Here is a 16,277-nt window from a genome sequence, read left to right on the forward strand (position 1 = left end):
GAACGCAAGGAAGGAGAAGACAATCCATGGTGCACCATGGGAGAACACCCGCGGTGCACAATGGGAGAAAACCGCGGTGCACCATTGGGAAAGGACTGGCGGCCATCTTTAAAAGAAGAAAAGAAGATGCTGCGCGAACGGGGATGCAGGTAAGCGATTTTTTTTTTTTTTTAAATACCAAACGGGATTGATTTTAACAGGGCAGAATGCAGGGGTAAGTAGGGGAAAAAAATTTTGACTTTCGCCGCGGGACAACCCCTTTAAGATACAAAACAACCTGGTCCTTAAGGGGTTAATGACATCACATTTGTGACAGCTGTCTGCATTCCATCAGAAAACTCTCAGCCCACCAGACCAGCATCTACTCAGTACACGCCATGGAAGAGCTTCAAGCGGTGATCCCGGATGCCTCTGCAGGACAAGCGCCCCCTGCGGGGTACGTAAGGATCATTTCAGTGTTGTATGCTCCTCTGTACGGCCCCATTCACATCTGCGTTAGAGGTTTCGTAAGGAATCTCCGGCACGGATCCAGCGGGAAATCCCTGATGAAATATTGAATCTACAGTGGATTATTGCTGATCAGAATACCAGAAGGTGGATGGACCCCATTATAGTGGGTTCTGTTCAGGCTATTTGGGGGCCGTACTGTATATTTGGCTTATGTTATATAAAAACTCCCTGCCCCATATGGGGTGTAACGATACTGGCCCCGCACCTTCAGCCAATAGCTACATAGCACTATACAGGTGGATTGATAATATATGATATTCTGGGAATACCCCTTTAAATGACACATTGGGCTCTGCTTAATCTGTCTATATAATGCACTACAGTGGGATTCGGCTGAGCAGGGGTTAATGTTACATTATAATAAATACATCTGTATGAGGAATATTTGGGTTGGTGAGTTATTGCGGGTTACTGTATAGAGGCAGGATGGGCGACGCTCCTGAGAATACATAGTATATACAAGCATTACATAACATGGCAGCCATGTTTCTGGCTACTTGCTCCACTCAACTTCCTTTTCCAGGGACTGTAATTCCTGAGAAAGTATTGAAAATCAACAAAATATGGTGAATATTTAAGACACCTCAGTTATCAGAACAAACAAACAGCAGGCCTGGTCACCCATAGCAACCAATCAGAGCTCAGATTACATTTGTGAAGCTGCTGTGGAGAAATGCGAGCTGCTCTGTGATTGGTTGCTATGGGCGACGAGGCCTGCTGTACTATGTCACCTAGGACTGGAGGGACTTACCCATTAACCCCCGTTCCCCATTAAACAAAGACACCATACGACTATATGCTGGCATATTGTGGGTAGGCCACAGCCTTTATTAAACTGTATAAAACCTTTTAACGAATCCTCTATTTTTCTCCTTCCATGCCAAAAAATAAAAATGTCCGATTCTAACGTCGTAAAACTGAGGCGTAAGAAGGCCCCTCTCGGCCTGAAAAAGCCCTTCCATTTCTTGCTGGCATGGAAGTCCTCAAATTCCGCCTACCGGCTGTGACAACTTCCTGTAACATTAATCCCATCACCCCTCTAATAATTCTCTTCATCCCCCCCCCTCAGCTCAGAGGGCGGGTGGGCGGGCGTCTTCACTCTTCTTCTCCCGGTCCAGAATGATCTTCCTCTTCCTTCTTCTTCCTCTAACCCTGCTAACTCCACCCCTAACCCCTGGTCACTTCCTTTCTTCCTGACCCCTCCCCTCCAGTCCTCAGCATCTTCGCCAGTAAGCTTTGCTGCTATCTAGACTGGAGGGACTTACCCATTAACCCCCGTTCCCCATTAAACAAAGACACCATACGACTATATGCTGGCATATTGTGGGTAGGCCACAGCCTTTATTAAACTGTATAAAACCTTTTAACGAATCCTCTATTTTTCTCCTTCCATGCCAAAAAATAAAAATGTCCGATTCTAACGTCGTAAAACTGAGGCGTAAGAAGGCCCCTCTCGGCCTGAAAAAGCCCTTCCATTTCTTGCTGGCATGGAAGTCCTCAAATTCCGCCACGAAGGATGCAGCATATTACTATGCTGCACTCCGCCCCCCACATGCCAGCAAAAGAGCCGACTCTACCCCATCCTGCAACCTAGATAAAAAGGTATCTAGCCCTATGTCGCTAAGATGCACTCCGTCACCTCGCATCATCCCGCGCTCTCTTCTCTCCAGCTCCCAATGACGTATTGCTATCCCACCTAACGCTCGCACATGCTTTGATATCCTAAAATTGACAGTCTTCCTTACTCTCTCGATGGCTTCATTATCTCTTGCCTCTCTCCAAATTCTTCTGGCCACGATATCTGACCAAACAATTACGACCTTCTTAAAAAATTCCTTGAAACGAAAAATGTCCGCTTTCATCAATGCTATCAACTCCGCCACCTTTATCTTCCCAAGGTCATTTCCACCAGCGTGAATAACTAATATCACTCTGTCATTCTTCCAGCTGCTGATTTTTAAAACCTCCTGGAGCAGCCTGGGCCATTGTAATCCTCTAATACCAAGCCAACGCACTGGCACATTAAGGCCTAAATTCACGCCAATGGGCCTATTTCTGGCTCTCTTTTCCGCCCAGTATACATAGGAGTGGCCCACCACCCATACTGTCCAATCCGACACTGTGGATAAAATAAAAGAACAAAACCAAAGCAGAAATCGCAACACCATAAACAATATTATAGAACTCTCAGATTTGGCCGAACATATGACCGATAAGCATCTGATTTCCAACGACCCACCTTCTTAACCCCCTCGATACCCATGCCACACGCAAAAGCGGACGTCGCAGCTCCGATCCTAAACGAATGTGATCCGAATTCCAAGGGGTTAAGGCCTAGCATTCTAATGCTATTCCGCATGACCGCCGTAAATTGGTATTTAGTTAGGGGAAAACCCGACGCATGGCACAAAAACGGACCAGTCCCACAGTGTCTCTTGGCGAACTCCTTTACCAGTAACACCGGGCACCACTTTGTCCCCAATTTTCCCACTCTAATCCATTCTCCCATCCCGTATATGTCTGTCTTTGATCTTCTGACACCTATCTTAATACAGTCTTTGTCAATTACCACGTCTGAGAAAAACAGCCCCCCGGGCTTTGACTTGCACGCCGATACTAACTCCCCGATGCGTAATGCGGCAAAAAAGGCGATGGAAAAAGCCGCGCGAAAAAGCTCTGCTTCGGAAGCATCTGTGCAGACCGACTCCACCACGTTGAGAATAGCGTTTAATAACTCGAACGTGATAGGGCGCCTGCCGTCCTTGGTCACCCTGTCCTTCTTCCACCCTTTTATTATTTGCCCAAAAACGAAGTCCTTCGTCACGTCTCTTGTCCCGTGTAAGCGCAACAAAAATGCTATGGCCGATAGTCGTTTTTTCGCCGCATCCGCTGAAGACCCGCTTTTACGCATCGCGGACAGGACATCTAATGTCACCGCCCTTGCTCTTTCTTCTGTTGGAAAAATTCCACCCGCCGCTGCTAACCATTCTTTCCATACTTTGTTATATCGGTTCCATGTGGTACTTGTTACTGACGCTTTAACGAGAGCTAACAGCTCTCCTCTATCACTTCCCACAAGAAAGCAGGGCAACATACCCCCTCGACCTCCGCCGTCGGGTGCAGCTCCCTGAAATGTGACATCTGAAAACGAGAAAGAGCATCAGCAGTAGCATTCAAATATCCTGGTACATGTCTCGCTTTAAACTTAACATTGTGCTGTAAACACCGTAAGATCAAATGGCGTAATGCTGCCAGCACCAACGTTGAGGATGACGATTGCTTGTTGACCATTTGCACCACCGATTGATTATCTGACCAAAAGCAAATATTACCGTTGGCCAACCTCTGGCCCCATATTTCCATTGCCACCACCAAAGGGAAAATCTCCAATAACGCTGTGTTCTTTATCCATTTTCTTTCAATCCATGTATCCGGCCATGCAGCACAACACCATTGATCACCCAATATTACTCCGAATCCGTATGAACCAGCTGCATCCGATACCAAGCCGATCTCTTCATTCTGCTTCTCCTCCTCCAGACATATTACTTGACCGTTAAATGAACTCAGAAAAACTCTCCATATGTGCAGGTCTGATCTCATCCCTTTTGTCACCCTGACAAAATGATGGGGTTCCTTTACCCCTTTCGTTGCTAGTGACAACCGCCGGGAAAAGGCTCGCCCCATCGGAATGACCCTGCACGCGAAATTCAACAACCCTAACAATACTTGAAGTTGGTGCAGTGTAACCTTCCGAGAACTGCCCACCAACTCCACGACTTGGCGCAAACGCGCCACTTTTTCATCCGGCAAGTGGAAAGTCATTTCCTCCGTGTCGATTTCTATGCCTAAAAAACCGAGCCTCGATGCGGGGCCAACCGTCTTCTCATCCGACAAGGGGACCCCGGCTTTTTTCATCAAACTACGAAACGACGAAAGTAAAAACTCGCAGGCCGTCGAATTTGCCTGACCAACAAAAAGAAAATCATCCAAATAATGCGATACCGATGAGATGCCCGTCTCCACTCTTAACATCCATTCCAAGAATGAACTAAAAACCTCAAAATAATAACAGGAGATAGAGCAACCCATCGGTAGGCACATGTCCACAAAAAACTGGTCCTCGATGCTGCATCCCAGCAGATGAAAACACTGCGGATGCACCGGCAGGAGCCGGAAGGCCGATTCAATATCGGCCTTTGCCAACCAAGCGCCTTTACCTGCCTGTCTAACTAATGCAACCGCGCAGTCGAAAGACGCATATGACACCGCCGCTTGCTCTTTTGATATTCCGTCGTTGACTGATTCACCCGACGGATAGGATAGGTGATGGATAAGTCTGAACTTGCCAGCTTCCTTCTTCGGTACCAGTCCCAAAGGGGAAACCCGCAAGTTCACGAAAGGCGGTTCCCGAAATGGGCCCGCCATTCGACCCAATTCTACCTCCTTCAGCAACTTCTCCATCACCAACTGCTTATTATCGCGAGCGGACTTTAAATTCTGGCAAAAAGACGCCGACGAAACTGGGGAATGCGGGATAAAGAAACCTTCAGCAAACCCCGCTCTAAGCAGGTTTGCTTCCAGTCTCCGTGGGTACCGGTCGAGCCACGGCTCCAGGTACTGGACGCTCACCGGCGTTCGCCCCTGTGCCGGGAACTCCCGTCGCTCGTTGGCGTCGGAAACAACGCAACGCCGTGTGCGAACCTCCGCAGACCGAGCATTCGTGCCGAAATTTGCACGATGCGTAAAAACGGCAGTGGCCTTCGTTGAAGGCCCAGCAAGAACCGGACGGTTTTGGGGCCGCAGCAGCCTGCTGTCCGCTGGCTCCTGCGGCCGATCCTTGAAAGCTATGTTTTACGGGTTTCTGCGCCAGGATCAACTGGATCCAAACGTCTGTCGCCTTTGACGCCCAACTGATCTGCTGTGAACCCGAAATTCTGCGACGAAAATCTTCGTCGTATCGCCACCAAGCCGATCCCCCGTGCAACTTATATGCACTGTGGATCGTGTTGATGTACACGAGCAATTCCGGGCCCTTCTGCGGCTGCTGCTTGCACACTACATGTGCCAAAATCAAAAAGGCCTGTAGCCAATTCCCAAATGTTTTGGCTACTTTGGGTTTTTTCTCGCTCCCACGTTCAGTGAACCTTTCCCTGTCAACTGACACGTGTTCGACTGATAACAGCGACCATATATCCACATAGTTACCATTTATAATTTTTGATACCACTTCGTTCTCCAGCCCCGCATCCAACGGGGCTACTCCACAAAACAGCGAGTCTGCTAATTTCAGACCCTCGCTCACCCCTGCCACCGAGGGCAGGCACCTTTGTCCTTGTGCTGGACCACCAACCTCGGGCGAGGCCGCCCTCCCCGGTTTATCATAGGACACTAGAAGCCCTTTATCCATATCATATTTATCCACCAAGGCTCTGAGAGCCACCATAAATTCATCCTTCCGGCTCGTGCCGGACACATTATCCCAAACTTTATTTAACTGAAACGACTCACCCGCCTCGTTGACCTCCGGCATAGCCAAGGGAACGTTAGGGGCGGGCAGTGATGTTTGTTGGTACTCCCGTGCGTATCGTGCCGTGCCACTTTCTTGGGGGACACGCCGGCTCCTCGGGCTCCTTGACATTGTAGCCCCGCAGGCTGACATCCTGTTACCCGGTCTGCTCCCGCGCTCTCCTTGTCTGATATCTGCAGAAGAAGCCGGTGACCGTGAAAACAAATTCCTCATGACCTGCATCTCCACCTCTCGGTTGCTCTGCCCTTCCCTCCAAGTCACCGCTTCTGCCTGATCACCCCGTACGAATCTGCTCCTCCTCGTCTCCTCTCGTTCTGCTGAAGATGATGAGCAGCTGCGCTCCTCGCGCGCCCTAGCTGTACGCCTGCTCCTTGCCCCCTCTAACTGCCTGCACCTATCCTGCCCTATAACTCTACCGCTGCTATGATGGGGGCGGCTTAAGCTATTGCGCGCTGCGCAATGCTCCGGGGAGTCCCTCTCTACACTGCTGCTGGATGAAACCCTGAACTCCCTGCGCCTGGCTGAAGACACAGTTGGAGGCCCCCGGCCCCCCCGCGCTATGGCGCGAAAATTCGCCGCCTCTTCTTCGCTGTCTGCCGGCCTGCTCCGCGCTGGTGGGCGAAAATACGCTGATTTTCCGCTCCCGGCGCCCGCCCCATACCGCGCTGTGGTGCGAACTGTCGCTGCTTTTGAGCGATGAAATGATCGCCCCTTCCGCGCTGTAGCGCGAAAATCGTCCACCTCCTCTATTCTGGTCGCTGCCCCCCCCCTATCCCCCCCTAAGTGCTGGTGGCGAATATTCTGCCCTCTGTTTGACTGGCCTTTTTCGGTTCCCCTCCCTCCCCCCCCACTCTCCCCCCCGCTACTCGCGGCGCACGATGAGGGAGATGCACTCTCTGGCATCTCCCTCCTAACGGTCGCTGCATCTCCGCGGCCGGATCTATATCCTGTGCGCGGAACCCTACGCGCGCCTGCTGCTGCACGTGGCGAGCGCTCCGGGACCTCGCTCCTTGGGACCTCGCTCCTTGTACTGCCGTCAGCCGCGGGGATACCTCCTCCCGTGCTGGACTTACCCGACCTGGACGCTGCCGTACCTCCACGGGTAAGTGTTGTCCTCTCCGCTACCTCTGGCTCACCGACTCCCATGCGTTCTGCTGGTTCCGCCTCCTCCCTACCGCGCTGAGACCGCACGGCGCTGTTCCCTCCGAGTCGCTCCGGTCTTGGGCTGCTGTTACGTCCGCCTCTCTTCGCCACCGGGCTGGGGCTCAGACGCGCTGGCGGGTTTCTTCTCCGGGTTGGTCTTCCACGTGGCTCCTCGCTGCTGGGCAAAACCGGCTGGCTGGTGCTCGCTCCTTCTTCCGCCGCTGTCGTCCCCGAAAGGTCTTCAGCCATCTTCACGAGCCAGCTTGTGCCCTGGCTGGCCACCACGTCCTTGATCATCCGCATTAGCTCCTCCATTCTTCAGCTGTTCTGGGTCCGTCTTCACTCTTCTTCTCCCGGTCCAGAATGATCTTCCTCTTCCTTCTTCTTCCTCTAACCCTGCTAACTCCACCCCTAACCCCTGGTCACTTCCTTTCTTCCTGACCCCTCCCCTCCAGTCCTCAGCATCTTCGCCAGTAAGCTTTGCTGCTATCTATAACGACAACATGATTAGATGGACTTTGTATTAGTCGCATGAGGGTGGCGGTATATTTCTATCCAGGCGACGCAATGTATGCCGTTCCCAGAAGGTGAGCGGTATACTGGGGATTTGTGTTATGGACATTTTGGAGTTAAAGTCAGATTGGACAAGATGGCTGCCAGACAGAGATAGACGCGGCCATTCTGGTTCATGTAGGGTTTTCTTTTAAGATAAAAGATGTTCATGTCTACGTTGTTTTTTCTAAACTAAAACCTTAGTATTTAGGGAGGGGGGAGGCATACCAGCTGGTGGTCAGGGCCCCCATCCCCAAAAAGGCCCCCACTATAGCGTCGCTGTTCAGCAGCCCACCTGTGAAAACGAGCGGAGGGGCAACCGAGCAGCAGTGATGGCGGTCATCTGTTTAATGGCTTTCAGGTCCCGCTGAGCCGCTGTCACCGCGCGGCAGTTTTTACTCACATACCAACTCCTCCTCCTGCTCTCCGTCCGTTACTTCAGAGCAGAAAGCGGAGTCGGGTATGGGGATGCACATTGCCCGCTGGGGCAGTCGCTCGGCGATAGAGATTTCTGTTCCTCTATAGGAGCCGAGAAATGGAATGAAATGTTTACATTTTTTGCCCCATTTATTTTAATGGATTTTTATAATAATGTTTCCTTTCGCTTCCGTTCAGTTTCCATTTTATAAACAGTACAAATAGCGCCGCAGACCGCGCTGAACAAATAGCGCCGCAGACCGCGCTGAACAAATAGCGCCGCAGACCGCGCTGAACAAATAGTGCCGCAGACCGCGCTGAACAAATAGTGCCGCAGACCGCGCTGAACAAATAGTGCCGCAGACCGCGCTGAGCAAATAGTGCCGCAGACCGCGCTGAGCAAATAGTGCCGCAGACCGCACTGAACAAATAGCGTCGCAGACCGCGCTGAGCAAATAGCGCCGCAGACCGCGCTGAACAAATAGCGTCGCAGACCGCACTGAGCAAATAGCGCCGCAGACCGCGCTGAACAAATAGCGCCGCAGACCGCGCTGATCAAATAGCGTCGCAGACCGCGCTGAGCAAATAGCGCCGCAGACCGCGCTGAACAAATAGCGCCGCAGACCGCGCTGAACAAATAGCGCCGCAGACCGCGCTGAACAAATGGCGCCGCAGACCACGCTAAACAAATAGCGCCGCAGACCGCGCTGAACAAATAGCGCCGCAGACCGCGCTGAACAAATAGCGCCGCAGACCTCGCTGAACAAATAGCGCCGCAGTCCGCGCTGAACAAATAGCGCCGCAGACCGCGCTGAACAAATAGCGCCGCAGACCGCGCTGAACAAATAGCGCCGCAGACCGCGCTGAACAAATAGCGCCGCAGACCGCGCTGAACAAATAGCGCCGCAGACCGCGCTGAACAAATAGTGCCGCAGACCGCGCGGAACAAATAGCACCGCAGACCGCGCGGAACAAATAGCGCCGCAGTCCGCGCTGAACAAATAGCGCCGCAGACCGTGCTGAACAAATAGTGCCGCAGACCGCGCTGAGCAAATAGTGCCGCAGACCGCACTGAACAAATAGCGTCGCAGACCGCACTGAGCAAATAGCGCCGCAGACCGCGCTGAACAAATAGCGGCGCAGACCGCGCTGAACAAATAGCGCCGCAGACCGCGCTGAACAAATAGCGCCGCAGACCGCGCTGAACAAATAGCGCCGCAGACCGCGCTGAACAAATAGCGCCGCAGACCGCGCTGAACAAATAGCGCCGCAGACCGCGCTGAACAAATAGCGCCGCAGTCCGCGCTGAACAAATAGCGCCGCAGACCGCGCTGAACAAACAGCGCCGCAGACCGCGCTGTTTGCTCTGTTTAAAAAACGAAAATTAAACGTAAACAAACAGAAACATTTCCGGTTTTTAAAAAAACCCATAGAAAAAATGAAATGTTTAATTCCATTTTCCTGCTCCAAAAACAGAGAACATCGCTAATGGGTGCTAACACGGGTGTGAACGGCCATTACTTGGTGCAGATACACACAGAGGGCACTATTATTCTGTAGCCATAGAGGGTATTCTCTATGGAGGCATGCCCAACAGGTACTATTACTTTGTGAGGACGCAGGGCACACTGGCACACTATAACTTTGTGGGAGCACAGAAGAGTACAGTGACTTTGTGGGGGCACAGAGGGCACTATTACTTTCTGGAGGCACACACATGGCACTATTACTTTCTGGAGGCACACACATGGCACTATTACTTTCTGGAGGCACACACAGGGCACTATTACTTTCTGGAGGCACACACAGGGCACTATTACTTTCTGGAGGCACACACAGGGCACTATTACTTTCTGGAGGCACACACAGGGCACTTACTTTAGTGGGCATAGAAGGTGTATTATATTCAGGGTTATTACGAGATTTTTATTACCATTTAGGGGGAAAAGAGGGATGATTATGGCACAGAGGAGGGCACTATTACTCTTGTGGTGGGCACTATTACTGTGTGAGGCACTAAGAAGGGCAGCACAAGCTGAGTTCTGATTGGTGGCTATGGACAAGAAGGGCAGTTTTTGTTTTAGACTGTTTTGATCAATTGAACTGCCCTAAAATGTCTCTTTCTTCACATTTAAGAAACTTAATGGCCTGCTCTGAGAGCGCTCTAAGTGATGAACTGTTCTTGCTCAGCTCTACTACGCTCAGGCTTCTCCCTTCAGTCGGCGGATGAATCACTGACTAACATGTTACAAAATGACACGAGATAGGAGTATTATTTTAATGCAATCAATGAAGGTTATGTGTTAATCCTGTGTTAGTGAATTAGATCATTTATATATAGTGGGGCCTACTAGTGATATCTGGTTTACAGTGAAGTGTCTCCCTTAGTCGGTGACATCATAGTCTTCTGTTTAATGACATCACAGGGGGCTCATTTGTGACAGCTGTCTGCATTCCATCAGAAAACTCTCAGCCCACCAGACCAGCATCTACTCAGTACACGCCATGGAAGAGCTTCAAGCGGTGATCCCGGATGCCTCTGCAGGACAAGCGCCCCCTGCGGGGTACGTAAGGATCATTTCAGTGTTGTATGCTCCTCTGTACGGCCCTGTTCACATCTGCGTTAGAGGTTTCGTAAGGAATCTCCGGCGCGGATCCAGCGGGAAATCCCTGATGAAATATTGAATCTACAGTGGATTATTGCTGACCAGAATACCAGAAGGTGGATGGACCCCATTATAGTGGGTTCTGTTCAGGCTATTTGGGGGCCGTACTGTATATTTGGCTTATGTTATATAAAAACTCCCTGCCCCATATGGGGTGTAACGATACTGGCCCCGCACCTTCAGCCAATAGCTACATAGCACTATACAGATATGTGCAGAGCGGCGTGGTTCAGCTCCCGGCGACCCCCTTGTAGTTCTTATTGAAGCTTACCTTCAGAGGCGCATTCATAAAGAAATTGCACATCTACTGCATTGTTTTTCTTGCTTAAAGGGGTTGTCTTGCGAAAGCAAGTGGGTCTATACACTTCTGTATGGCCATATTAATGCACTTTGTAATATACATCGTGCATTAAATATGAGCCATACAGAAGTTATTCACTTACCTGCTCCGTTGCTAGCGTCCCCGTTGCCATGGTTCCGTCTAACTTCGGTGTCTTCTTGCTTTTTTAGACGCGCTTGCGCAGATGCATCTTCTCCCTTCGGCTGGTCTTGGAAGCATCAGCGTTTTGGCTCCGCCCCCTTTTTGCGGCATTGCGTAGCTCCGCCCCCGTCATGTGCCGATTCCAGCCAATCAGGAGGCTGGAACCGGCACACGTCATGGGGCGGAGCTACGCGATGATGCGTACAAGGGGGCGGAGCCAAAATGCCGATGCTGCCGAGCGGAGCCGAAGGGAGAAGAAGGGAGAAGACGGATCTGCGCAAGCGCGTTTAAAAAGGCAAGAAGACACCGAAATTAGACGGAACCATGGCGACGGGGACGCTAGCAACGGAGCAGGTAAGTGAATAACTTCTGTATGGCTCATATTTAATGCACGATGTATATTACAAAGTGCATTAATATGGCCATACGGAAGTGTATAACCCCACTTGCTGCCGCGAGACAACCCCTTTAATCTCCTTTATCTACCTTTATTTAATCTTTTATTGGTGACCCAAAAATGCGCAATTCTAGCATTGTGTTTTTTTCATTAAACTGACGGCGTTCAATCTGCCGAATAAACAATTGGATTTTTTTTTATTTACTGTCAATCATTTTCAATGTACAAATAATTATAGAAAAATGTTATCTTCTTTTTACTTCTTTTAGTCGCCGTATGGGACTTTAACTAGTGATCACCTGATCTCATGTACAATATTCTGCAATACATCATCATTAACCCCGTCCCTCCATATGACATAAGGGTACGTCATGGCTGCGGGGTACTTCCCACAACTGGACGTACCCTGACGTCATGTGGATAGCACGAGATCATAAGCCATCTCGCGCTATCCAGTAGTGGGAGCCGGCTGTCACTGATAGCCGGCCTCCTGCTGCAACAGCGGGGGACATCGGAGATGCGCCCCCTGCTGTTAACCCCTTCCCTGCCGCGATCTATGTAGATCACGGCATAGGAAGAGTTCACAGAGGAAGCGCACTCCCTCTGTGATGTTATCGGGCTCTCATGATATAATCGCAGAGAGCCCGGCTGCTTGCCATGGTAACAGGATGCCAGATACCAGCGTCCTGTATTGCTGTTGCCTATGATCGCTGTAATAAGTGATCAGGCATTGCAGGAGAGAAGTTCTGCAATGTCTTATCATAGCGATCAGAGCTTGTATGGTGTAAATCCCTCAGAGGGACACAAATGGGGTAAAGAAAAGATCAAAATAATGTACAAAAATTTAAAATGTAAAAAAAACCCTTTTTTGAGGCTGTTTCTCATATTATCATAAAAAATCCCACATATTTGGTATTGTCGTGTCCTTAATGAAGCGTACAATAAGTTGAACATGTTTTTTATCCTGCACGGCAAAAAACGTTAAAAAAAAAACACTAAAAACTGAGGCAAAATGCTAATTTTTAGCATTTTGCCTCCCAAAACCACAAAATAAATGATCAAAAAAAGCCGTATGTACCCCAAAATGGTACCAATAAAAAACTACAGCTTCTCTTGCAAAAAATAAGCCCCCACAGAGCTCCATACATGGAAATATAAAAAAGTTATAGGACTTTGAATGCAGAATTAGAAAAAAAAAGATTTTTTTTAAAAAAAGCGTTTTTATTGCAGAGAAGTGCAAAAACAAAGTAAAAAAAATAAAAAAATATAAGAATTTTGGTATCCTCGTAATTGTACCAGCCCGTAGAAAAAATAGTACGCATCATTAATGCTGCATAATTAACGCTTTAAAAACCCCCCAAAAAAATCTATGGCAGATTTATTGCGTTTTTTCTCCCTGCGATCAAAAAAAAAATACTAAAAGTTTTACAATGTAGTCCATGTACCCAAAACTGGAACCGATAAAAGCTACAGTTTGCTATGCAAAAAACAAGCCCTCATACGGCCGCGTCGACGGAAAATAAAAAAGTTATGGCTTTTGAAATATGGCGATTAAAATCTGCCAAAAATCGTTGCGTCCTTAAGCCCAAAATAGGTCCTGTCCTTAAGGGGTTAAGGATGTTTCTATACGGAGAGATGCACAGAAAAAAAACAGTGTGATGTGAGAGAAAAATTGTAGCAAATTTTTAGTTGATTCTGTTGAAGAATCGGCCATTCTTCCCTTTGGGTGCAGAACAATAAATAATGGACCTGTGCGTTTCATGCGGTAGGTTTTTTTCTCCCATAGGGAATAAAGGGTGATTTTCCCCCATATTTTTCACACAATGCGAGTGCCATGTCGGGGGCCGTGTCTGTCACTCGTAAGCACTGTTTGAAGCAATTACTTGGAAGGTAATTACCCCGTGCTAAGGTACCTTTACACTAGGAGGTTAGTATAAAAACATTTGGGGAACTTGTCCTATGAGAACCATAACTTTGTTTATAGCTGCTGACAGATCCCCTTAGGCCTCATGTCCACGGGGAAAATCAGGAGGATCCATAGCGGGTCCCACCTGCCCCGCGGACATGAGCGCTTAAAATAAGAATTAACTCACCCGCTTCGGACCGGGCAGATCTTCTCTTCTTCACGGCCGGATCTTCTTTCTTCGGCCGGCGGATGTGCTCGGCACGCCGGCTGCGTGCCGCACGCATGCGCCAGGCACACCCGCCGGGCCGAAGAAAGAAGATCCGGACGTAAATAAAAGAAGAGCTGCCCGGTCCGCTGCGGGTAAGTTATTCTTATTTTAGGTCTCCCGCGGATCCGGACGGCTTCCATAGGCTTCAATAGAAGCCTACGGGAGCCGTCCCCGCGGGAGACCCGCATGAAAATGGAGCATGTCCATTTTTTTTCATGCTCCATTTTTTTTTATTCCCTTTTATTGACCATCCACGGGTATTTATCTACCTGCGGGTGGTCAATGCATCCCCATGGGATGCGGATCCGCATGCGGGTGATCCGCTGCGGATTTAAATTCATCTTTTGCCCGTGGACATGAGGCCTTAAGGGTGACTACCCACTACAGTTTTTTTTCACTCCAAATTTTGCAGCGTTTTTTTTTCTGCAGGGGTCTATGGAACTTGTAATGTTAAAATCGCAATCGCGCAAATCGCAATTTACCGCGAAATCATGATTTTGCGCGATCGCGATTTTAACATTACAAGTCCCATAGACCCCAGCAAAAAAAACCGCTGCGAATTTCGCAGTTAAAAAAAACTGTAGTGGGTCGTCACCCTAAGTCAAAATGTACCTGACTCATGTTTTCTTTTGAGGCCACACCGGTTTGACAGCTCCCAGGTCCCATGTGAGGTATGAAGATAGACAATGGACCACAATGGGTATGCTACTACTGGATTTGGTTCTTGTTAACTAGATAATTTATATATGCACTTCCACTGGTCCCCAGTGGATATGCCTCCTGCATCCTGGGTAGATGGGACAACTGCCAAAATCCGGGACTGTCCCGAAGGATCCTAGAAGGTTGGGAGGAATGCATTCACGTTCCTAAGATCTGCAAATGAAGGCGCCTTGCACGCCATTATTTTTGGATACAGTTAAACACTGCATTGTTTTCCATGGTGACAATATATGCCAAATAGCATCAGGCATACCTTGTAGACCACACATGTCACACACAAGGCCTGTAGGCCGATCCAGCCCGCCAACTCATTTTATGTGGCCCACCGGCTGTGCAGCACGCTAACAAGCCTTCCACTTACCCAACCAACTCTGGTCCAGCAACACCAGTGTGGAGCCTGTGACCGCTGACCTTTCTTCCCCGATGTCTCTGTGCGCTGTCCGGCATGCAGCACAGATGCTGAGGGGAAAGGTCAGCGGTCACAGACTCAGAAGCGGCTGATGCCGGACAGATGTTGCAAGCAAGGTGAGTGGAACACCTGTAGGGATGCTGCCTGGCCAGAGGCCATTAGGAGAGGTCTCTATTACAACTTGAGCCAATATAGGGGGCTCTATTACTGCTGGGATTACTATGGGGGTCACATATTACTACTGGGGTCAATATAGGGGACTATTACTACTGAAGCCACTACATGGGGCACTATTATTACTAGGGCCACCAATATAGGGATACTACTATGATGATCACTATTATTACTGCAGCCTTTATCGGGGAGTCACTATTACTACTGGGGTCAATATGGGAGGATTACTTACAGGGCCACTATGGGAGATCCTTTCTACTGAGGCCACTATGTGTTTCAGGGTGACTATTATTACTGGGGTCACTGTGGGTGGTTACTATTACTACTGAGGCCACCATGGGGGTCACTATTACTACTGGGGCTACTATGGGGGACAGAATCACTACTGGGGCCCTGATGGGGTTTCCTATTACTACTGGGACCACTATCAAGGACCCTATTACTACTGGGGTCACTGTGGGTGGGTCACTATTAATATTGAGGCCACTATGGGGAGGCAGTATGACTACTATGGCCACTATGGGGGTCAATATTAGGCCTTAGTCACACGGGCGTTTTTTGCCGCGATTTGTGGATCGCATGATGGATGCGCATCCGCAAATCGCGTGACCGGGGCCGAAAAATCGCCCGAAAATACTGCTAGCCACGTTTCAATAGAAACGGGCCGGAGCTGTCCAGCGCATTGAATTCAATGGAGCCGGCAAAACAGCCAGCTCCATTGAAAGCAATGCGCTGCGGGTGATCGCGGGATGAATTGTCGGGAAGGGCTTAAATATATAAGCCCTTCCCTGCAATTCATCCAGAAATGTGTAAAAATAAAAAAAAAATATATACTCACCTGGTCCCGGTAGACGGAGTTCAGCCGCGGCCGCCGGCAGTTCTCCTGAACTGCTCTCTGTAGTATTCAGCAGCCGGGGATTTAAAATCCCCGCCTGCTGAATGAGATGCCTCTGATTAGTCACAGCCTGACCAATCAGAGGCAGCTCTCACTCACATGAATTCATGAATCGGTGAGTGAGTGCTGCCTCTGATTGGCTCAGCGCAGGGCCAATCAGGGGCAGCTCTCAGCTGTCATTCAGCTGAGAGCTGCCCCTGAGCCAATCA

At 49.5% G+C, this 16,277-nt stretch overlaps 1 protein-coding gene across 2 annotated transcripts; it reads right to left on the reverse strand.

Moving 5' to 3' along the window:
• Positions 1 to 1,273: 1,273 nt before the first annotated feature.
• On the reverse strand, positions 1,274 to 6,781 carry LOC136577351 (uncharacterized). Of its 2 annotated transcripts, XR_010786462.1 has the most exons (3): positions 6,022 to 6,781; positions 3,607 to 3,651; positions 1,274 to 2,629 (listed from the first exon to the last, which is right to left on the reverse strand). XR_010786462.1 is itself a non-coding variant. In XM_066577242.1 (2 exons), the coding sequence occupies exons 1-2, from the start codon at positions 6,260 to 6,262 to the stop codon at positions 2,687 to 2,689; spliced, it is 1,206 nt and encodes a 401-aa protein (XP_066433339.1). In that variant the 5' UTR covers positions 6,263 to 6,781; the 3' UTR covers positions 1,274 to 2,686. The 2 variants fall into 2 exon arrangements, 1 of the variants encoding a protein (XP_066433339.1); XM_066577242.1 differs by having other exon boundaries at positions 1,274 to 3,651.
• Positions 6,782 to 16,277: the final 9,496 nt, after the last annotated feature.

Source organism: Eleutherodactylus coqui, chromosome 8 (assembly GCF_035609145.1).
Source record: "Eleutherodactylus coqui strain aEleCoq1 chromosome 8, aEleCoq1.hap1, whole genome shotgun sequence".
NCBI classification, from domain to species: Eukaryota; Metazoa; Chordata; class Amphibia; order Anura; family Eleutherodactylidae; genus Eleutherodactylus; species Eleutherodactylus coqui.